This window comes from Ruditapes philippinarum, unplaced genomic scaffold (genome assembly GCF_026571515.1).
Source record: "Ruditapes philippinarum isolate M1 unplaced genomic scaffold, ASM2657151v2 ctg3265_1_1_1_1, whole genome shotgun sequence".
NCBI lineage: Eukaryota > Metazoa > Mollusca > Bivalvia > Venerida > Veneridae > Ruditapes > Ruditapes philippinarum.
In genome coordinates this window covers 450,192-476,347 of record NW_026855611.1, presented here as the reverse complement: position 1 = coordinate 476,347, position 26,156 = coordinate 450,192, and the positions used below count along the sequence as shown (strand labels likewise).

The following is a 26,156-nucleotide window of genomic DNA, read 5'->3' as shown; positions in this document are numbered from 1 at the left end:
CGTCAAAATGTTTTGATCGTTCACGACCGAAAATGAACGCAATGCTTTACAAAATTGAAATATAAAATATACAAAAAAGCAATCTTTAGCAATATTATGAAAGGATTGTAGATATTAACGCAATGAGCTTCAAGCAATAAAACAAAAACAATAATTATGTTACATGCATTCTGTATATATGATTACTCTAACTCCCAAACAAATTAAAAAATAAAAAAAGTATATATGTCTGTTTTGTGTTCTGATTTAGTTTGGTTATATTCTAACCAAAAAATCGACAGATTTTAACATCATTTCGCCGGACTCCTTGTCAACGACTTTTAAAAACAATCTCCAGTGCCTCCAAAAATGAAACTTATTCCAAATTGATGGTTATTCAGAGCTTGTGTCAGAAATAGGCACCGTTAATTTTCCAATGAAGATTGCATCCATCTTCGTAGTAAGGCTGCGGATATCTTGATAAGGATGCATATATACTGAAACAAAGATTAGTTTGATCATCGGTTTGAGGATTGCATATTCTTTCTGGTTGTTCCTCATCCACCTTGACAGACTGTCCTGCTTTTACATAAATGGTAAATATATCATAACATCGTAATTCACCATTATTATCCTTTTCAACTCTTCCTGTAGGATGATTGCAACTATCACTGTACGTATTGTACTGTTCTATACCCATGTGTATAACTTGCATATCCTCTCAGTTATTGTTGTAGGCTTGTGCCCGAAAATGACAGCTCCTTTTAAGACTGCTAAGTTTGCTTCGTTCGGAATGATAACTTTAAGTTGTTTAAATGTGGACTTTACATTCTTTTGCAACACCGATGATTCAGAAAATCCACCAACCATGAGAATGGCAGCACAACCATCAACGGAAGATTCCTTCAATATATTTTCTACATGACTGTTTATTTCGCGAACGGTTGGTTCAAAAAACTCGTTGAAGATGTCACTATCGAGTCTCAACTTATCTTGTAAAAACCTTGACTTTGCTTTTCATATCTGGACTTTGATAATAATTCCCTTAAATCGGTTTCTCTGAATTCTTTACATAAACTCAGAGAGGCTAGTAGACAAACGGATAAAAACAAACCCGTAAAAAAATGGGTTTGCGTTTTTGTTTTAAAAATTCCAAAAAAATGTCAATTATTTCCCCCAAAAATGTTGACTTTTAAATTTTAGATGAAAACCCGGTCCTTAATACATTGATATTTAAAACACTGAAAATTGACATTTCATTTATTATATTGAAATTGGTTTTGATAATACAACTAAACGTTTTTCTTAGTTCATACAAGTTTAATTTTAAATGAAAAAAAGTCTGATTTTAAACACCGTAAAAATTTTTCCAAATTTAAATTTTAGTTTCAAAAAATTTTTAAATTTTTTTTGGGCACGATAAGAGCATAAACACATTTTAGGGATTGTTTTGGGGAAAGTTTTAACACCCCTTTTGGGGAAAAACTTTTTTAAACTAAATTTACAGTAACTTTCCCATATTCACTTCTTATATGAACGTTATAATTTAAGAAAAGTTACCTACCCCACAATACTTGATAGGAAACGCTTCAAATGCTTCAATCTACTTTAGTTCCTCCCCATGCACCACCGCTTGCTATTATGGAGTTCTTTCAAGTTTCCACTGTCAGAAACTTCATGCCACAGTTATATCAACTGTTCCTCTGTTAAAGGAAAACTAAAAAATCCTTTACTCTTAAAAAAAAAAATTAACAGGCATATTACTATCATTCTAAGAAAAATATAAATGATTTTTCTTACAGGTCTAGAGAAGGTAATACATGTATGCAAATGTTTATAAAACTAGAAAACTGTTGGTTTAAGCGTTTTCTTTGTTAGAAATACATTTAAGAAGAATACCTCCTGCGTCAAGGACAAGATACTTTGTTCCTGATGAAAACTGAGAAAATGGATTCAACTTCTTGCTTGGTATTCTTTTTCACCGGAAGATTACGACAATAAATAGACGCGGCTTCTGGCTCAAGACATAACCTAAGGTTCTTTCCTGGAATCCCAGCCTATAAAATCAAGAGTTTAAATAGACTTGATCATTATTCGAATCAGCTTAGATCCGTTACATTATTATCGTATGAAAAGAAAATATGCAAATAATGGAAAAAACTGAATGTATATAAATATATTTTAAGCAAGATTATGATGTGACAGATCGCAACTCCATAGGGACAGTGATTGCATATAGCTATATGAATAGTTCCATTCGGAAGTAGAGGTTCGAATTCAATGAACGGATTCAAAGTGTTTGAATTTTGTAACATAGTAGTAATAATCTATAGACAAATTTTAATTACTTTATTCTATTGTCATTTACAATAAAAGCATTTAGCTTATTATAATACACTTAAGGACTTTGCTTAGTTAAGAACACATGTATCTATAATTCTAGGTTAAAAATGTTACTGTCATTGACTCTTTTGTCGTGTCATAGTCAAAAACACATGATATACTGCGTGAAAAAAAAATCAAAGGGCTGCCAGCTCTGTGGTATTTTCTAATCTTTGCAATCTAAATCGTACTGTATATCTGTATGTATTTTCCTGTATAAGAATTATTTTTTATATACTATAATTCATCTTACAGGGCAACGAGATGCAGCGACTGCGTTTAGATTTGAGTTTGAGTTTGATACATACGGAATTTTGCGTGACTAGAGTTGCATCAAAAAATCATTTATGTTCATGTTTTATGACAGCCATACTTTATCCTTGCATATAGTGGCTGCTTCTTTAAAAAAAGACACTTAAAAAATAGTTGCCTCGACTGTGATTTGAACTACAGACATCTCACACCTTAAACGAGCGCGTTAACCCTGCACCACGGGGAAGTTATATGAAGAAAGCCTAAATCAAAATCAAAAAAATTTCCCAAAATTGGGAATTTTCCATTTGGGAATTGTAATCCTTTTTAAAATTTTCGATTTTTTTTGTTCCGAAAAACCTATTTTTAAACATGTTAATTTTATTTTAGCAAAAACCTTTTCTCCCCAAAAAAAAGGCCCGACATGAAATTATTCCATACCGACATTTAAATTTATTTGTTAATACGCTCAAAAGTATTGGGTTAATCACACCCCAAAATAGCATTTTTCATTTTTAAAAATTTTGATTTTCACCCGCAAATTTGTGATTGTGCTTTTAAATTGAAAATTTAACCCAAGGGCTATTTTTAAAACTTTGAATGCATTGAATTTTTTATACTTGTAAAAAAATAAAAATATTCTTTTTTTTAATTTCTCATTTTATAAGTGTTTTTAAAACTATTTGTTTTATGTTTTTTTCGTAAATTTTCTTTTTAAGAATTAAATTTTCGATTGTATTTTCCTTTTTGCAAATCAGAAAATAAAAAAAAATGAAAAACCAACCCTGTTTTATAGCATAGCCCCTACCTCTGAAACCCAAAAGTCTACTGGGATTTTTTAAGTTTCAACCCCTTTTCCGGGAAAGGACTTTTCCGGGACGTTGGGAGGGGGTTTTTTTTTTTAAAAAATTTTTTTTTTAAATATTTTTTTTTTAATGTATTTAGTAAAGTTTCCCGGGGTATCTCGTTTTTAAAAACCAATTTAGCCAAATCAAGCAAAAACCCCTTTTGTCTCTTTTAAAATTTTTGTTCCCACAATTGAATGTTTGAAAAGTTTTCCCAATTTTTTGCACAAAGGCTTGGGAATTATGCTAAATTTTGGGAGAGGGTACACGTGATGACTCTACCCCCAAAATCGTTTAATGTATACTTTCCTAATGTCTGGTTCATCGCTGGTCAGTCTAGCACGTTTATTTGATTTTCTGAAGAAATGCAGCTGTTCTGACAGCTATGTGAGCGGGAGCATTTTCCTGTTGAAATTCATATTAACCATTTTTGAAATGATGTCTAATAATTAAAACAGGTCGCTTGTGATTTTGTGAACGCCTGTTAATATTGCATATTCTACTATAACTCAACAACAGAGGCAGTGACAGTAACAATCTTTTACATGAAAATGGTATACACATGTTTCCTCCAGTATACAAAATATTTTAAAAATCGAATGTGCTATTCCCTATAAAAAGCAAAAGCCCAACTGATGCGTTTTCAAAGTCCGTTAGTGTAGTTTTAAACAATTAACGTTGATGTGCAATATCCTTTCACATTCATATACGGTGTCTCCACGGTACGGAATAAGACCCAATCCTCTGTAGTCTTAAGTAGTTCTTTTAAATTTTTAAGTAGCCCATTTCAAGTAATCTCTTGTGTGACTGTTTATATTTTAAGTATAAATTTTGTAATTGTGTACATGAAGTGTCATTTCTGAGTGCTTTAAGGGCTGTTTTTGTGTATCTTTGCAGGACCTCAATTTTGGGTGAAAGTGTTCAGTGCTATGCACCAGAATTTACCGAAATTGTTATTTGGATGATTTTATAGTGATAACACAATTGAAATCTGCCGAAAAATTCCAGGGACCAATGTACTATTTTGTTGTGCTAAATTAAGTTTGATAGTATTGTTGTTAAAAGTTATAGCCATCAATTCCCTGTACCGTATATGCTGGTTTAAATGTGATGGATTTACTATAAGATAAGTAGGGTGAAAAACCAGTGGGCCAACTCCATACCTGTTGTGCTGCCTCCCTCATAAACTGTTTAGCTGCATCGTTCCATATTGCTGGAACAGTAAGAACCCAGCCAATTTCAGACGCATTAAATATGCCAACAATCTGATTGCTTAGAGTATCAACAATTTCCTTCCTTAAGTACTCAATAGATAGCGAAAAAACCGTCATTGCCGGAAGTTTTTTACCAGTCTCATCTTCTAGTGTATCACGTCTGGTCATGCCCTAATACATTAGATAGAATAAGACAATTATTTTTTTTTAAAAATTTGAAATATATTTCTGATTTTTCTCGATAATTTATTTTTATACACCCATTGACAGTTTCCGAACAAGTAGACGGCAGACTATTCTTATCTGTAAAGATAACCGCTTGCGTATCTCACTGTATATGAAATGGTGTGATTGCTATATTTAACGATGTGTTGAAATAAATAATGGGACAAAGCTAAGATCACAAGCTTTTCATTGGTGTAAAACATTTAAAGTCGGACATTAAATGGCAACAAACTAGCGGTTTAAAAACGGCTAAATTTGTATTGTTTGTTTTAGCAGTAGAGATATCCATTTTTAGATAACGGAAACAACTTACATTTTTTAATGTTTTCTTACCCCACCCATTTTCACACGTGTTAGGCCATTTTCCTACTTAAACAGCCTAATTAAGAATTTCTTTAAAATTTACCCAAATTAGGGACTGTTTTCAAGTAACCCGTAATTTCTCAAAAGTTTAATGGTTGATCTTGTTAAATGCTAAACATTTTTACCGTGCAGTTTTAATTTTATTAGACATTGAAATTATCAGGTACCATATCCGTCATAATTTAGAAATGGTTTGCCAATAAATACCTAAAGTACTTATATAATTATCTGAATACTCTCCAAAACAGAGGTAATGCATGATGATGGTCATACCATGTTATTGTTACATGTTATTAATACAAATGTTTATTAGCATGCACAGGCACTGTATCGAAGTGTATGTTTATACCGCCTTGAAGTAGTCACTGACTATGTTTGTGTCCATAAATCTGTTAAATTCTTCTAAGAACAGTAATTCAAATCAAAACTGCGTATAAATATCACAATTAATTATTATCTTAAAACAAGAGGTATTTTTGAAAAGATACTTGGCCAAAGTAAACCTGCTTTTACTTGCATAGATTATTCGGTGTTTTTGAATGCATAATTAATAATTACAGAAAGTACGTGTCCAAATGTTTCTAAATAAAACTGTCTTGTTTCGGTATTTTCAACTTATTATTATATTGACGTACTTGTACATGTGCTTCATTAATATGCGAGGATATATGTATGGGCATCATGAAATTCAAATCAATTGAACACATAGATAATCAAACATGTATAATATCACGAACATTAACATAATCTTCTGAGCGACTAGAAAAGTTCAGTGGTGTTATGTGGTGTCTTTTGGTATTTTTATGCATTTGAGTATAATTGATCGTGAGATTATCTGGTGATTTCGATATCCTAGACAAAATTGTCATTTATATTACATATCATTCTGATGTTTATTAATCTTAGCACTTGAGAATTTAATTTTATGAAATTTGAAAGCCGTGTTAACTGCTGTTTGATGTTTTATTGGGTAATCACGGTCACAGGTCCGAGAAACTTTGTTTGTTTCCGAATCTTCTTTAGATTGTAAAGAAATGCGTTTCAGAGAGATTCTTTAGATTATCTTACTAATTTAAGAGTGGCCAATGAGAGGCCGTGATTTTAGTCTGTAATTTTAAAATGACAAAAGAACATCCTATCTATATTCAGTTCTTCCCTGTATATTTTATAGGAAGTCAGACCTTTCTCAGACGGACTCCTTATGTCAAACAAAAGCATTACAAACAATTTATGTCATAATTTTGGCAACTAAAAGCTTTATGGCCTTCATCGTCTTTACTATAAAGGAAAATATTAACGGAAATTAAACGGTATTTGTCTTTTTCGTCTGAACTGTTTCCCTCAATCGCTTGCAACGATTTTCAGAAAAAAATCTGGGTTAGCCCTGCCTTTTGCCGGGAAAAAACGTGTATTGAAGCGAGCATTAATTTAGGCATTTTTAACTTTAAGAAAAACTTTAAGAAAATTCTTTATATTAATATCACCCCTTAAATTGTCCTCGCCTATGTTATTTCTTTTTCCGCTAAAGACCACGTATCATATGAAGTTATGACAGTTTACTTATAAATTCATGTTCACGTTTTGTATGTGAATTCAATATCTTTTAAAAGATTTTTCTATATAACTCCTTCTTATCAATGATTCCTAATTCTGTAAAAGCTTATTCTTAGATGCATATTACAAATACATTTGTTTACAGTAAAAGATTTCACCCGTTTGCGAAAGTAATTAGATAGCAATTTTTATGGGAAGTAATTACGTCACAAGAAATATCCTTTATAAATTTGAGAAAGTGTTTTGTTTTGTCTCAGTCTGTACAGATGGATACATAGATGCGTACTCGCGTACATATGTACGTTTGTAGTTTATATGTGGCATTAATTTATATAAAATAGTATACCTTTTCTTTAAAAAGCATCATTTTAAATCTTTTGAAGAAGAACCATTGGTGTTGCTCCCTCTTCTCGCATATTTCAACATATTTGTCCTCAGCATCATAACCGAAAGAATGTGGCGTTGTTCCATCAGCATTTATAAGAATGCACGTTGGAACTGAAACCAATAGTTTTGATTGGGCATTATTAAATAAATTAAACTCTACAAATAGAAACAATTATCAAAGTCTTTTATTTGAGAATACTGTTTGACATTTGACATAGAATAATTTCGAGGAGTGTTCCAAAATTAATGTTACTTTTGTGTTTTCTCTTTGATATAATTCGTTAAGATCATTTTAACTTGCCCCGACCCTCAAAGTACTCCCCCTCTAAGCAAAAGCACGTTTTCACCCGATCAATCCACTTTTTGAAACAGTTTTCGTACTCTTCAATGGGTAAGCTCATTAGATACTTGTAAATGACAGAGTCCAGAGCATTTCTTGATTTGTATTATTTTTTCAGACAGGTAAAATTTTAGTTTGGGGAACAAGAAATAGTTACAGGGGTCTAGGTATGGAAAAAAGCGGGTTGGGGGAGGACAGCAACCGTTTATGCCTTCTTAAACTCCGTTACAATTCGTGCCTTATGAGCAAGCGCATTGTCATGCAAGAGTATGAGGTACTTCAAACCTGTTTGTGAGGGGCGGCGTTTATAGTGTTTCTTATGTTTGCGAAGTACAACGTCTCTATAGTACTTGCATGTGACAGTTCTACCTAATTTGCACGACTGGACCCCTGTTATCAAAGAATATTACATACAAAACCTTTTTCATGGTTCGTATTCTTTTAGCAACGCTAGGGTTCCTTGCGCCTTTGGTGGCCCAGATTTTATAAGAGCATTTTCGATTGGGTTCGAAAAAATACACCCATGTTTCTTCACCTGTGACCAAATTGCCGAAAGCCTTTTAAATGTATTTCTGGTATTTTTTCAGCAAAAGTTTATCTTTTTCAACTCGGGACCTCTTTTGGTTGTCAGTTAGTGAATGTTGTATCCACCTAGCATTAATCTTACTAAACCCAAAAATGTTTCTTTAAAATGAATGAACACGTGCTCAAGGCAAATTTGTCATTCTAGCTAACTGCCTGACAGTGTCCCTTGCGTATTTCTTCAGGCTTTGTCGAATGCTTTCAATGTATTTTTTTTGTCGTTGCTATAACACACACACACACACACACACACACACGCACCAACGCACGCACGCACGCACGCACACGCACGCACGCACACACACACACACACACCTCGCGATGAATATCCTTCGGCCAAGCAGAGACCTACCTTTGATATAGGCCCTAATTTTAATCATGTTTTCAGCTCTCTTTCCAATCATATTTTTTCTGAGTGTAACGAGTACGCTGCAAAACAATGTACACAGTACCAAGATTAGTAAAATTGTGAGCGAGATATTGACCTATACTACTCTCCAGGTATCACGCTATCGACATGTATTGGATTTGAGTTCATATAGCACGATTTCAACGAGATAGAATCCGAGTAACATCAAATCTTGAACACCCGTCGTATATTGAGATTTTGATTTATAATGATAATAGACTGACATTTATTAAATGATAATAATAATAATAAATAATAATAATAATAATAATAATAATAACAATAATAATAATAATAATAATAATAATAATAATAATAATAATAATAATAATATAATAATATAATAATAATAATAATAATAATAATAATAATAATAATAATAATAATAATAATAATAATAATAATAATAATAATAATAATAATAATAATAATAATAATAATAATAATAATAATAATAATAATAATAATAATAATAATAACAATAATAATAATAATAATAATAACAATAATAATAATAATAATAATGATAATAATAATAATGATAATAATAATAATAATAATAATAACAATAAAAATAAAAATAATAATAATAATAATTATAATAATGATTCATTCACCAATAACATAACGAAATGCTTACGATCACCGTTTGCATAATGAAAACGATGGAAACTAGGCCCTGTTTGAAAATAACCGTTCTTAAACATTTTGCAGTGCCCAAACTTATTTGAGCCGCACCATGACAAAACCAACAAAATGGGTTTGCGACTAGCATGGATCCAGACCAGCCTGCGAATCCGCGCAGTCTGATCAGGATCCATGCTGTTCGCTTACCAACCCTTTTACAAGTCGAAAAACTGACAGCGAACAGCATGGATCCTGATCAGACTGCGCGGATGCGCAGGCTGGTCTGGATCCATGCAGGTCGCAAACCCATTATGTTGGTTTTGTCATGACACGGCTCATTTATCCTCTTACAGTTTTACATAATCCAGACCAAGATATCATAAATTAAATAAAGAAGCTCATGTGTAACTTTCTGTGGGACAACAAACCAGAAAAAATATCAAGAGATAAAATTATTCAATATTACAATCATCGGGGAGGGTGGGGGGCTTCAAATGTTTGTCATTGAAAGCTCCTAAAATGCTCTTTGGTTAAACGCATTAAATTGGAGCGACACTGAAAATGGGTTAAAGCACATGAAAATATGTTAAATTGATATAAAAACAACTTATATTTAAATGTAATCTAAATATATATAAGATATTGAAAAATTTAATATTAGATCTAGATTTTAAAAGGCGTTCTCAGTGCTTATTATCCGAGTTTTGCATCACAGCATCATAATCTAATGTACATTTTATTTTAGGAATGCTCTTAATTTCAACAATTTCAACCATTTTGGTGTCAAATCATGAATTTTTTAACAAAATAGATAAATACAGAATCCCTAAAGAAAGCCCAACACCGCAAAATTGAAAATGTTGCAGGCTCGGTTTGATTCTACAGTCAAAATTTGGTATCATGTTGATATTCAAAATATTATGAAATCAAACTGCATTAACTATATCTTATTCCTAGGTAAATAATTCATTTTTAAAAATAAATACCAGAAAACTATACCAAACGTCAATGAATTTTAAATTTTTACGTCAATGAATTTTTAAATTTTAAATTTTTAAATTACCCTAGATTTAAACTTCGTTTAGAAAGACTAATCACATAAATGAAAAACAAGGCCGATGTCCATAACAACAACAAGTGGAGCATATTCACATCATGAAACACACTCTACTAACTGGAGTCAATTAAATATTATTAACACACTATGAAACGTTTCTTTTTTATACGCCCGTTTCAAAAACAAGTCGTTTTATAGTTCCCCCCTGGCGGGCGGGCGGTCTAGCGGACGGCGTCCAATTTCGTTCGGAGCATATCTCCTACACACAAGGAGGAATTCTAACGAAACTTCACAGAAATGTCCACTTCTATGAGAAGCTGTGTCGCGCACATAAACCAGGTCCCTAGTTCAAAGGTCAAGGTCGAGGTCATTGAAAAACGCTTGTCCGGAGCAAAACTTCTACATGCATAGAGGGATTTCAATATAACTTAGCACAAATGTTCACCATTGATAGACATGCATTGAGTGTGGCGTGCGAAATTCAAGTGCCTGTGGTCAAGGTCAAACATAGGGTCAAAGTTCAGATAAAAGTATCGAAAATGTGTATTCGTACCATTTAGTTATCATTTAGTGATGGATTGTAACACAAATGATAACTATCATGAATACAAGTGTGGCACATGCAATTGAGGTTAATATTTGCAAGGTCAAGGTCACTAGAGATGATAAAATATCCAGATATTGTCCAGATATTGCCCAGAGCATATATCTCCTATATGCATATTTATAATGCCCACATCTCTGTCAAAAGCTTTTGTGACGGGCGTATTTTTAATGTTAAATAATGTAACATTTAACATAATTGTAAATAAGTTTAAATCTACTTATTTTCTATAAATGTTTTTTTTCCTGATGTACCATTGTTTATTCTTGCAATTAAAACAATTTGTAAAATGTTTGTTAAATTTGTATAATGTATGCAATGTATATTTATACGAACTGGATAATGAAAAAAAAACATCAAAAATGATGATGATAGTGACGCCGCCGCCGCCAACGATGACAAGAACAACAACAACAATAATAATAATTATTCTACTGTACTGGAGCAGATGTATAAATAGCTACGTAAAAGGATAAAAGATGGAAAAAGACTTGACCTGCGTATGGTTTTATCAGAAGGAAGCATTATAATTAAAGTATTAGGAATAATCCAAAGTTGTCAAATTTAAACTTGCCCTTATTTTCATCTTCCATTTTATGTTGATAATAACATATATGAGCATACACATTAGACTTTTTTTAAAGCAATAGATTCCACGTGTTTTTACTAGCTGCGAGAAAGAAATTTGCCGGTACATATCAATAGGACAATAGACCTACTAATAACTTAGTGACTTAATAAGTTTATCAAATTATGTTTTGAAAATTGCAAATAAACAACAGACTGAGTAACGTCGAAGCGAACGTTGTTTGTCTACATAATATATGACTTTTATCCTTTATCAATTTCTCACGTGACACCAAAAATTTGATAAATAATCAAGTGTTACTTTAAACATTCTCTATGAATGTATTTAAATTTAAAAATAAATCGTTAAAAATATTGGGACGTAGCCTCCGATTAAAAATAATTGAAAAAAGTAACCTAACAGGCACGGAGATATTTGTGTTTACTATTTTTTGTTCATAGATCCGATTTTTATCAATTAATCCCTTCGATTTACAGCTAAAAGTAAATTCGGAAAGAAGAATTCCTTCTAAAGTCATATATTGGTTTCATCTTCGGTGATTTGCAGCATGTCATATTAATGAATGGGAACGGGATCAAATTTCACGAAAATCTATTTATAGAAGAAGTTTTTGTTTAGCGCGTCTGAAACTAAACGAAACGGTCATTCGTGTCGCGCTATGGTATTAAATAACTAACTGGAGAATGGAGAATTTTGCAGGAAATGAAATGCAAACATATTAAAAAATAAATCTTTATAAATTTATCGAAACAAAATTAAGCAGGCCATTTTTACGAATTGATATATCATAGTATTATATCTTTTCCGTAGGTACTTTCCGTTAAAATAATAACTCCCCTGATAATACTTCTGACATTTTCCTACCGTGGATATTTAAATCGAAAATGATTTCCCGAAGTTTTGATAGATTGATCTCCCAATAAATCAATTAACAATACCTTTCTTCATAGCTGTCTAAAAATTTAGGTGACAGTCTTCCCATATATTGATAAATAATGTTTCACCATATCAGCATGCCATTCAAGTTTATTCATGATTTTAATGTACCATTTTTTTTGTTAAGGATCCTGTAACACATTTTTTATGGTTTCAAATCATAAATATGATGCTCAAATTAAGATTTATCAATATTTTAGGTTCCAAAAGCATTATTCATAAAGATATTACCGAATTTAACATTTCATGTAAATAAAGGGAGGTAATTAGAAATTTATTTTCTATAAAGTTTAAGTCGAATTTTACAATAAAAAAAATGAATGCCTATATTTTGATGATTACATATGATATGCACAAATATTTGCAGTACATATTTTACATATTCTTCGATGTTTGAATATTGTTTTATTTTTATAATTATGTACATATATATATTTTCTCTTAGTGTGATAAACCACTTTGATGACATGATACAGGATCTTTAACGGGTATAACAAAAAATAAACTGATTTATTTTGTTTATTTAAATTCATCCATTTTTTTCATTCCAGTGTGTGTTCTACTTTCAGTTTTTATCTGGGACTTGAAATATAACTACTGTATCTTCTGGGACTTGAAATATAACTACTGTATCTTAAGTCCCAGGGGTGCGTTTCATAAAGAATCTTAGGACCGATTTTAGTCGTAAGTGCAAAACTGTGATAAAACTGCGTTTCAAGAAAAGTCCTAAGTACAATCTTAAGACTAAACTTAGGACTATTCCTATAGGTGCCTCAGGGCACTCCTAACTTTTGTCTTAAGTCATAAAAACAAAAACAAGTGCTGAAAAAACATTGCAGCTCCTGTTTTATTCTCTATATGTTAAAATAAAGGTCATAAGTGAAGAAAAGGATTTTAATACCTGTAATATTAAATATTTTTTTGTTATAATTACACTGATTCAATATGAATTATAATAAGTATTGGTTACGTGTATATGACTTAATTAAATATTTTTAAGGTAAATAAAAATTTTGTTAAAATAAACATGTTCATTTTTGCTAACCAGTGTATTGATATGTTTTATTAATTAGTAAATCTAGATTCTACTCATAGTATTTAGGCCTATGACTGACATTGTGACTGATATGGTTTTGCCGGACTTAGTTTGGCGTATGTTTTATTTTCAAGATTCAGGAATTTTTAATACTTATATATATATAAAATTCAAACACGCTTCACATTATTCCCCTATATAAACAGATAAAGCAGTCAAGTGCATTAGTCATAAATAATTATGCATTGCATGAAAAAGGAAAGATAACACATAATATAAAGTCAGATATGACGTCATATAAACCAAATGACGTAAGATAAATTACTTAGAACTATGCTTAATAATGTTCAACATGTTTTTATTGATTATCTTTTTTATTACAATGTTAGAATGGAAATAGATATTATCTTTTCTTACGTTACAGTAAAATAATATACGGTTAATCGTTCAAAAGCTTCGTAATAAATAACTCCGCTATCGGCGTTTTTTAGTACATTTATACTAGAAGCATTATTCTACAATACTTCACTCAAATGTCTCATAAATATTAAGAGGATATTTTACATTTGAGTAAAATAAGGAATATTTTTTCAAGAAAGTATGCAATTTAAGAATGATGTTAAAGGAAAGGAAAAAAATTTTTCGTGCTCAAGGTTACAATTAGAACATTAATGATATGAAGGAGATTAGAAGTAAGTAAATATATGTATAAGAAATATTACTGTATATTTTTACAAAATGTCAATTTTACAGCATTTTTATATTTAATCATCTGCCATTCTACACTTTTTCACATGACAATGACATATTACAGGATATGGAACAAGTGAATATTTTTATCTCCATTAGGAAGTTTTTGTCTTAAGTAAAAAGTTAGGACTAATCCTAAGTACAGGAGTTAAGACAGTTTCTTGAAACGCTCCTAAGTGCAATCTTATTCCAGTCCTAACTTCAGTCTTATGTTTTAGACTTAGGATTCTTTATGAAACGCACCCCAGGTATTAATAGAAACCTTTTTTAAATTTGACATGAAAAATATGTTTGTAATATAACTATATTAGTCCCTTTTGTTACTATTCTTATATACTGTTTGTTGATTTGTTACAAGAATAATAATAAAATAAAACATACTTTGTTTATTTTGACTACTGTTTTGTATGTTTCAAAGAAAATACATTTAATTATTCTAATCCCTAGCAAGCCTTCCAAAATTCATGATAAACAATGTCTTTCGTCCACCCATTCATCTATGATATACAATTCTGGTTAAACCAAAGAAAACATTGAAAAGAAAATATGGTCATCAGATGTCTCTTAGTTCATCGTCACTTGCTGCATAACAATAATAATAATAATGATGATGATGATGAGGATTATAATAATAATAATAATAATAATAATAATAATAATAATAAAATAATAATGATGATGATGATGATGATGATGATGATGGTGATGATGATGATGATGATGATAATGATAATAATGATACTACTACTACTACTACTAATAATAATAATAATAATAATAATAATAATAATTATAACAATATAATAATAATAATAATAATAATAATAATAATCATCAACATCATCATCAATCATCATCAATCATCATCATCCCTATCACTATCACCCCACTACCAACATTAATACAAGTAATAATGATAAAAATAGTAATAATAATAATAATAATAATAATAATAATAATTATAATAATAATGATAATAATGATGAATAAAAGTAATAATTATTTAAATTATAATTGCATCATGTATTTTTCTTATTTTATTATTTTTATTATTATTATATTATTTTATTATTATTATTATTATTATTATTATTATTATTATTATTATTATTATCATCATAATTAGTTTATTTTATCATCATAATTATTAATAATTCGTTATCTCTTATTAAAAGAAAATTAAATGGATACCTTTCGATTCATTCGAGGAATCAATTGAGGAAAATCCAATTGGATTTTTTTCCAATTACTTTTTATTTGAAAAAGTTCCAGTTGGATTTTTTTCCAACAAAAATAATTAGAAATAAGTCCAATTGGATTTTCATATATTTTCAAAACACCTTGTTGGTAATTCAGCGTGTATAATTATGTTAATTTTAATGGAAAACTATCATTTGCCTTTAATTATAATCACTTTTATAATTATTAAAAATTTTCTGTAAAAATCCAGTCGGATTTTTTTCCCGCTTTTTAAATGTTTTTTTTTCTTAAACTTCATCGAATAAGTTCCTCAAAATTGTCAGAAAAATCATTAAGGATACGTTAATGATATTGAAAATCCCGTTGGAATATATAAAAATGTTGGAAAAAATTCCAATTGGAATTTAAGTAATTCCGCCCGGATACATAAAATTCCACCCGGACACATTTTTAGAATAAGATTTTTGATAAGGTAAAATGCATTAAATGAAGTCAATTATTTCTAATTAACCTTAAATCTATCAGATGAAATGATTTTCAAGTGTTTAGGGCAAGTATAAATGGTAGAAATGTTTACCACTTTGGGGCAAATATTTTCCGGTGGCTGTTATTTCTTACCATGATAAGGTGTTGATATGTAGAAAATGAGTAGCATTATAGGTGAAAAAGAAAATGTACATGCTTTGATATTTTTTATCATCTAATATAACTGACTGCAGTAGTGACACAAACAGAACAATGTTGCACTACAGTCATGCCACATTACAAGTCTTGTAAGTGTTTTTTTTTGTATTGGAATTAATTTCCTTACAAGGTAGGCTTCAGTGAAAGCATATTTTTTTTAAAAAAAATTAATATCTGGCCCCCATCTAATGAACAGTGCATACGATAAGTATAATTAGGCAAATTTAAATGATTTACAAAACATCCAGAATAATGTACAATAGTACTAAAACTAAATAGAAAAATGACCTGTGTGTAGGAATGATTTGGTCAAGTATCTGTAATTAGCGCATTTTTGTTGCGCGGAGCTTCTCAATTGCTGCATTGAAGCAACATTTGTACTTTTAGTTTTAAGTTATGTCCCGGACAAAGTTTAAAGTGTAAAAAATGCGAAGGGCAAAAACTCCAATATTTGGGATAAGAGGGTTACGTTTCTTATTCACTGAACTTCTACTAAGTAAGATCTATACCTTCAAAGTTTAAAGTTCATATCTTTTATAGTTCACAGGTTATGTCCCGGACAAAGTTCAAAGTGTAAAAATGAACAAAGGGCAATCACTCCAAAATGAGGAAAGGCAGAGTTGCGTTTCTTTTACACCTCCCTTCTTCTAAATGAGATTTAGCTACATAATAAATTTATTGTTGATACTTTTGTCTTAAATTTTCAGAGTTATGTCCCGCAGAAGTTCAAGTCTGAAAATTAACAAATGACAATAACTACAAAATTAGGCAAGGCAGAGTTACGCTTCTTATGCACTACAATTCTACCCAAATGAGATCATTCTGCTTAAAATAAGATTCTTGTTGATACTTCTTGTTTATTCAGAGTTATGTCCCGGACAAAGTTCAAAGTGTAAACTTGAATAAAGTGCACTTACTCCAACATAAGAAAAGCAGAGTAACGATTTTTATGCACACGTTTCTTGTAAATTTCAAAGTGTAAAACATACAAAAAGGACAATAACTCCAAAATTAGGTAAAGTTAACGTTCTTTAGCGCCACATATGTACCCGATGTTATCTATCTACCTTCAAAGTTTCTTGTTGGTATCTCTTGTAGTTTCTGAGTTATGTCCCGAAAAAAGTTCAAAGAGTAAAAATTAACACAGGCAGTAACTCTAAAATTTGGCTAGCAGAGTTACTGTTCCTTTGCACTGCATTTTTGCTTTATGATATCTATCTACCTACAAAATTTAAAGTTGATATTTAAATATTTGATACATTCTGAGTTATGTTCCGGACAAGAAATCTGCAACGGACAGCGCAACTTTCGGACCGACCATCAGCTTACTCCAGTATATCCCCACAAACTTCTTTTTTCGAAAGTATAATGATGCATATGTTTAGATAATATATAATATATCTAGGGATGGAAAATCTTGATGCGGAAAAATGTTGTTTATGACTTTAAGTCCTCCTTATTTAGCGTTTTATATTTAAAACATATAAACTGAAGGTGACAGTATTGTACCTTTATGCGATATACATGAGTTACGAACAGCCTTTGCTGTTATGTGCAGAGGATCTCGTTCGTAGTCAGACTTGTATGAAAACGCCCATCCTGAGTATGTTGTCCCAAAATCAATGGCAACCACAACTATCGAGCTCATTGCCTGTAATAACAAACTTGCTGTTAATATGTTTCTATAATAAGGTAGAACAATGACACGAGTTTAGTAAAGAAATGTGACTCTGTCAATTATTGCTGAGGTTACCAATTTGTTAAAAAGGTTTATCCATTCACTAAGTTATAGAAGGGGGTATATTGTATAACTAGGCATAGTCATGACCTTAAGCTATTGTCAGAAAAATATAAATTGGTATGTCATTTCTATTTGATGAAAAACATTAAATTTTTCCAAAGCAGGTTAATTAAATATATACACTAATGGTTGGCATTTAACAAAATGGTTTGCTCGTAATAAATATGTAAAACATATATCACGTTATAAAAGTGTAAGAACCTATTTTAGCATTTTATATGAGCTTTCCGTTAAAGCCAGTAACCATTACCTCACCCAAAGTTAGAAGATTGTCAAAGATTTATGAAGGACATCGGATAAAATATAAACAATTAGGTAAAGAAATAAACTTCATTTGCAAACTAAATTTAACCTTTTAATGCCTATTTAGAATTTCCATGTAAAGTTTAAGATATATACAAGCATTAACGCTTAACACGTTTGGACAAACAGACATACATACAGACTGACAGGCGGGATGATACTATATGTCCGAGGGCTTAGTAGGACATTGAAAGAAATCAAAGCGTTGCATCATTGTGACAACGATTTACGTATTATGAAATTTCTCTATCTATTTTTGAGCTTTATCTGTCTTCAAGCCACTTCCATGCGTCGCCATTTCGGCTTTTGATAACAACTTTTCTTGAACAAATGTTTCAACAGCTATGTTTTCTATCATATAGCTGTGTTTTGCTTAGAAATCAATACTTTAGTATGAAAGGACACGTATCCATACGAACCTTCTCCCTTTAAGTGTCATTTCGTACCTGTTCTCGGCCCGAACTGCTTAATATTTCAAAGCCGATTCTTACAGTTATTGCATTGTCAAGTCAACAATGACTTAAATATGTTAATAATCAATTAAAGACAAAAGTCTTATAGTACCCTAAAATGTACAAAGAAAGTGACTTTTTCAAAAAGGACAAAATCGTTAAAAAGCAGTGACTCATTATTTTCATACGACATGTTTATACGACAAGTTTATTTATCTTTTCCCAGAAGGTCATAGACCCATGTGGTACAATTTGCAAAATATATAATATGGCAAACGTGCATCAATATTAAGTTGACATGATCTCATACATGCACTACAGTAGCACATTTTACATAGGAAATGAAAACATATATTCAACTTTTACATGATGTACATGTTTATAATGATTCACATTTTCGTCGTATGTGACAAAAATCCAATTATACTGAATTTACATATTAGATTAGATCTATCACTAATGAAGTAGATAATTTGACTGATTAAAATCTTTCTCAATTGAATATTGAATTTAAATCATATTGATAACGAAAGTGTGAACTTTACATACATTTTACATATTGCATACACCATTTTTGACAACAGTTATATTTAAAGCATTTATTTAACAAATTTGATTTAGAACGGGAGATAATTGTTATGTCTTATTGCTCGACCTGTATAACGAGTTATGTAACATCCGCCGCACTATAGCTTTAACAATATATTGACATACAATATAATTTCTTGACATAATTAACTGCAGTTATCTAATAAAATGGAACAAATTTGTATATAAATGTGTATTGTTCAAACAATTTGGGTTACTGATAGCGAACTTTACATATTGTGCGATTTTTGGGAGATAATCAATATGGTCATATCGACTGACCTATATATCGAGTTGTGGAACGTTTAATGTACAGTATAGAAATAGACACCGCTATACCGATATGATGGAATATAATATATTTCTTAACTTGATTAACTGTGATATCCTAATGAAATGGATTAAACTGCTATATTTATGTGCATTGTCCAAACAAATGTATATGGCGTTACTGAACTACTTTATATGAAGAATAGATTGAAAACTTAAGGGGCATAATCTTGTCAAAAGCGAAATACAAGATTAGCCACCCGGTAAATCTAAAGATGTTACTTATGTATTTCCTCTTTCCCAGATCTTGCCATCAATGACAAGATATGAGGAGGAACAATTAGATAACAGCAGTTTCGCTTGTAAAATAAACATCTAGATTTACATATATTTGAGATGTAAAAATTATATTATATAGGGATGTATCACCGATTTACATGACTGACATAGAAGAAATATCACATATTCATATGACTAACATATATTTACCAACCTGTCAATTTGAACAATGCTATAATAAGAGAAACATACGCTGTAGTAATATAACTCTAGCTTTAACAAAAGTATAGTATAAAGTTATAAAATCAATAACATGCTTATCAGCTCCATATAAAATATCAAAGCGCATCACGAATGCTTTTGAAATATGTATACTCAGTTTTCTAATTAACAATTGATTTTCAGTATAGTATTCATTAATTCTATAAATTTAAACATATTTGGAGCTCTCCAGTAACAAATTGGAATATATTGTGTTCTTAATTGAGAGTACATTCTACATTGTAATACAATTTAAAAATGGAATTCATCTTCTAACACATTACAGACTGTGCATTTGCGTTCATTTATAGGTAAGGATAGTTAAACAACTAAGACTATCCATACTAATATAGAATCATCACTAAGGAATAATGCATTTCCATATGATACAGAGAAAAGTAAGGTTTCGAATTTAAGCTTAGCAGACAGGGAATTAGAATGACGACCGTCCAGGAAGACCTATTATGTTGCAACCCCAGCATGATTTATAAAATTCATGATACTGTAATGCCTGGTAAGTTACAGAGAGACACTTAGCTCGTACTGTGAGGATTGGAAAGAAAAGACTCTTAAAATCTTTGATGAAATTCAATTAAAAAAGTTTCATTCATTAATAAATTACTTTTTGAAAAGGTATCTTGAAATTTATTACTTTAAACTGGTTACCGGAAGTTCAGTATCGGTAACGATTTTTTTACAACTGTCAAGTTTCTGACATAAACTTTCTGGGAACATTATTTCGGATACCTGTTGTTATTGTTAAATTTATCGTTAAACATTTTAAGTACATATTTTTTCAATATTATTGTTAAAGTTTAATTAGCATGGTGCTTTTCAATTTCGAGGACGAAATAGTTCAGGAGAGAGGATAATATGACGTTAGGCAATTTCAAATTACATAAGCCTCTTGCTTTGTTGATAAAACGATAAAAGTATTGAAGTATTACTATAATCATGGATAATAACCAATAGTTATTGTTCAATTTTCACTTTAATTTATCGAGGTCAATAATACATTTGTACATGTATAATTTTAGAAATCATTACATGAGAGGGAGGTGACTTAAATACTGAATGTAATGCCTTAATACGTCATAAATTGTTAACAAAATACCTGTTTTTAACTAAACACACACTTCTTTGTCATGAAATACGAGTTTATGTTATTTATTTTCTTAATTTTCTTATGCATGGAGGATATTTTGTCATACTGTCGGTTTAGTTCTTTTTATAAACTCAACTCGAGGTCAGATTGATATAGATGCTTCCTGAGGCAAAGTTGATGAATAGATTATTTGTTATGTATGATTTAGTGATTTGAATTATATATTAATTCTAATCCCAAACTATAATGATTTATGTAAGGAAAACACATGACCCTCGCGGCACAGCCAATGTTAAGTGCAGGGCTATTATTTCAAAAATTGTGTAGAAGGTTCACTAGATAATGGTTCATGCCAAACATTTAAGTTTTAGCTTTTGAGCGTTGAGAGAATAGGATAAGAACGTAACAGGAAATCCAATGGCTCAAGGACGGGACAACGTTTGATCCTAGAGATACCATTTAATCAACTTTGCTTTAGGATTTCTAGATGATGTTAAAAACTGTGCATTGTAATTTAAAAAAAAGAAGCATTTTGAAATTAACATTTTCCTAAAACAAATTTTTATCCATTTTACCTACTTATGCAACTGTGCAGGCCTACTTATGCAACTGTGCAGAACAATTTGAATAACTTTATACGTGACCACGCAAGACTCATTTCAGTGAAGTTTGGTTCAAGAGGAGTTGTGGTTTATAAAATGTTTGCGACGGACGATCGGACATGGACGGCGACGGACGCCAGACCTCTTTGCTTGGTCGTGTGCTGGATACGTGAACACTGCATTACCTCATAAATCTTGTTTTTTTCTATTTTCCTTTCAGCATGAGCTTGTCGTTATTAATTGTTCTTGTTTAAGAAAATGATATGTTACACCGCAATGGAGTTTTGGAAAAAAAACCCACCCGAATTCTACTGTAAACAGCTAAAGCAGTTTGATTATATCACTTCAGTGACCTCCCGCATGAAACAAACCAATAAAATAAACATCGATAAAAGGACAAAAGCATTACTAACTACACGAGCAGATTCCACTTTAGTCTAAATATACAGATAAAACATTTTCACAGTTGTTTACACTTACAACTACCAATCTTGAAAAAAAAACCTTAGTATTCCTTTTCATGTATTTTTTATTTAACAGATTTAAGTAGGAAAACATAAATGCTTCACGAAATTTAAATCATCACTCACATTTTAGAACTTACGTGAAGAGATTGCCTAGGAAACACCTAACAAAATTCAAATTCGTGAACATTTAATTCATTAATTTTGAAATAACTTATCGAGCACTTTTTTGTTGATTTTTTATTAAAGTCTATAGTTGTGTTGTCCTAACATGACTATGTTCTCTGCAACTCATTCAAAAAGTGTTTCGAGTGTAAAATTCGGGCATACATGCGCTTTTACGATATGCATATGAAAAAACAACCCTACATTACGACAGGATTAGATTGTTTGCGCAATGTTTTCAAGTAGATGATGTACATGGTTTTATCGACAGATATACGAGCATATATAGAAACTACTTGAAAAAACATTGATTTTTAGATTATATTTCTTATCGGTAAATTGCAATCTCGAGCATTTATTATTTGTTTAACTTATTTGCTTTTTATAACTCGGATCACTTTATGATTGTTGGGTGCCTACAATCATTCGCCCTACATAATTTTTTATCAGGTCATATACTTGCTTGCCAAGAAACGTGATCGACGGAATCTATCACTTCCAATCCCATCCCCTTTCTTACCCAGTTTTATATTTAATTTATCTCTCAGGAACAGCTAACTAAAATTTCGGATATGTAGCAAATGGGGATAAATTCATTTCAAAATATTATTAAGTTCTTTAGTTTGACAACATTGTATTTGATTTATTTAATTACCCATGTTAAGTGAAAACTCTCCGTTAACACAGTTTGTTGTTATTTGTGTTTGAGTTTACAGCAATATTGTAAGGACGTGCACAAATATATTTGTAAACAACTCTGTCAGTATCGTCCCATCAAACGAGCTTTACCTATCAACTGAATATTTATCGTAGGTGTTAAATTGCAGCTGCATTGACATGCAAATTGTTTTTTTTGAAAACAACTCCATTTCCAAGTAGTACTATTCTAAAAATATTTGTTGCAGTTTTGGAATTTAAGTGTTTGTTTTATTAAGAAATGTAATTTCAAATTATGTAATGTGCCGCTACAACCTCACCAGGAAGTTCAATTATCTTTCCCTTATCTTTTTGACTGTTGGACGACTGACAAGTTTTGAAATAATTTAAACATTATGGCCATCACATGCATATGTAAGCAAACACAAACGTAATCGCAGTCTGGGTGTTGTTATAACGTCATAGGAGGTGACGTCAAAACTTACTAAAAATTTACTACTACTTCTACTTGCAACTGCTGCTGCAGCTGCAGCTGCTGCTACTGCTTCTACTACTACTAGTTATAATTGCTTCATTTGCCAAATTGAAACAAGCTGTATGTTTCCGGTCCATAACTTCGTTTCTTGAAGTCGGATTTTAAAACTATTTCACGGAAATGATCACCATAACAAGACGACGTGTCGCAAGCAACATTTGGATCGCTACCTTGAAGGTCAAGGTCACAGCATGGCCTTGCAGCTAAATCGTGTACGGCCCATAACTTTGTTATTTGAAGTCAGATTTTAAAACTGTTTCACAGAAATGATCACCTTATTGGGACGACGTGTCGCGCGTAACATTTGGGTCGCTACCTTGAAGGTCAAGGTCACAGCATGACCTTGCAGCAAACTCGTGTCCGGCCCAAAACTTCGTTATTTGAAGTCAGATTTTAAAACTATACCACAGAAATGATCACCATTTTGAGATGACGTGTCGTGCACAAAATTTGGGTTGCTACCTTGAAGGTCAGGGTCACAGCATGACCTTGCAGAAAAATCGTGTACGGTCCATAACTTCGTTATTTGAAGTCGGATTTTAATACTATTTCACAGAAATGATCACCATAATGAGACAATGTGTCGCGCGCAACATTTGGGTCGTTACCTTGAAGGTCAAGGTCAAAACGTGACCTTACAGCAAAATCGTGTCCGGCCGATAACTTCGTTACTTGCAGTCGCTTTTAACAACTATTTCACAGAGATGATCACCATATTAAATCGTCGTGTCACATGCAACATTTAGACCGCTACCTTAAATGTCAAGGTCACAGCATAACCCTGCAGCAAAATCGTGTCCGGTCCATAACTTCGTTATTTGAAGTCAGATTTTAAACTATTTCACACAAATGATCACCATATTGAGACAATGTGTCGTGCACAATATTTGGGTTGTTTTAAGACTTTGAACTTTGTCTGTGACAAAAATCTGACACTACAGAAGGTAAACCTTCCTGTGTCCAAAACCTATTCGGGGAGCATCACCCGGTTCAACCCGCTCTTGTTTATTTTGTAATGTTAGCAATATAAATAACATCAACATTATTTTATGGCCACATTTTGAAAATGTGGCTTGTACAAGTTAAATGTTTTTTGAAACCGAATCGAAACTAGATATCATTGCTTTCTTATAAATGATCATGAAACTATTTTTACACCGGGCGGTTAATCATTATACGTTAAGAAAGTTAACAATATAATTATCGTAAGTACAAAATTTAAACGTTTTTAGCCACGCACGCAAGTACGCACGTACGCACGCACACACGCACGCACACACACACACATATATAAATTTAATACTGTAACAGCGATTCCATAATTACTTGCATGTTCGATTGTGAATTGTGATTGTGATTATTCTTTAAATAATTATTTATTGACAGTTAGAAAATTATGACATAGATATAAATATGAATTATAAAACATAATACTTTACTATCATGCTAATACAAGCGCTTTTCTTAGCTTTCGAGATTTATCTGCCCCAGGCAAAAGATTGACGTTTATGATAAACAAATAACGAAACATCTGTTATTAATACATTTAACGGAACGTGGTATTAAAGCCGAAACAAAAGCTTTGTCAAATAAAAACAGAATGTTTCAATTTAAATATTGCTACATGAATATAGATCAACACAAGTTATGTGATACAAAAATTCTTATAATTAACTATAAAAAAATTGATATGACAAAACAACAACAAGAAAATATATGTATACCGGCCAAATGATATGTTTGAAAGATGAAAAAGTTATACATTGTACAAAATGTTTTTCATCATACCATAAGGAGATAAAGGTAAAAAGCTTATAGATCCAGAACGATTTTTAATAAGCTTTTTAATGAGCCTTTTACTTAAGCCGTTTTGTCTTTCATTCTGATCCTTTGTACATGTATCATTCAATGTAGTAGGAATATTTATCATTTTGTATAAACAGTTTTAAGGATAACGTTGTTCAATTAATAATATTGTTTTAAAATAATAAAAAGTTTTAAAGTCATTAAATTTTACTTACCGAACGATCCGCACTGCTTATGCCAAAAATATCAAGTGGCGCAGTTTAAAAACTTTTGTCAGTACTTGTACGAGTATATAACCTTAAAGAATGTCAAAAGTAGATTTAACTTCCTTTCTTGGTATTTTATATTGGGCTGTCGATAATTCAAAGGTCGAACAACTTGACGCAATCAAAGAATATAAGTGCAGATAGGCTGGCTATTTGTCACTAAATGTCAGTATCTACAGGAGAAATGTCAGAATGTTTTTGTAAAACAATGCAGTCTTATTGTTATAGAATATAAAACCGACTGCACAGAATGTGCATGTTTTTAGTGAATTTTGCACCAGCACGGTAAACTAAAATACGTATGCATAATTTCTTGACTATTTTTCAGTTTTCACTCTACATGCATATTATTTAAAAACAACAACTGTATTTTTACCACAAAAATCATTGTTTTTGTAACTTTCGGCGGAAATAGAGATATTTACCCATCAGAAAATATATAGTTGGCTAAAGGGTAATATCTAAGATTGATAAAATATATACAACGTTTAGTTTTCTGACACGAAGTAAATAAAATTTATCCGAACAAAATAATCGACAAATGTAGTAGAATTACATATATTTTGAGAGATAATAAAATCACCAGC

General features: G+C 31.1%; 1 protein-coding gene across 1 annotated transcript; it reads right to left on the bottom strand.

Annotated features, from left to right (window-relative positions):
• Positions 1-1,883: 1,883 nt before the first annotated feature.
• LOC132743878 (heat shock 70 kDa protein 12B-like) lies at positions 1,884-25,594 on the bottom strand. Its single transcript, XM_060732457.1, has 5 exons — positions 25,519-25,594; positions 17,525-17,666; positions 7,161-7,312; positions 4,622-4,843; positions 1,884-2,036 (listed from the first exon to the last, which is right to left on the bottom strand). The coding sequence occupies exons 2-5, from the start codon at positions 17,661-17,663 to the stop codon at positions 1,887-1,889; spliced, it is 663 nt and encodes a 220-aa protein (XP_060588440.1). The 5' UTR covers positions 17,664-17,666; positions 25,519-25,594; the 3' UTR covers positions 1,884-1,886.
• Between the last annotated feature and the right edge of the window lie 562 nt (positions 25,595-26,156).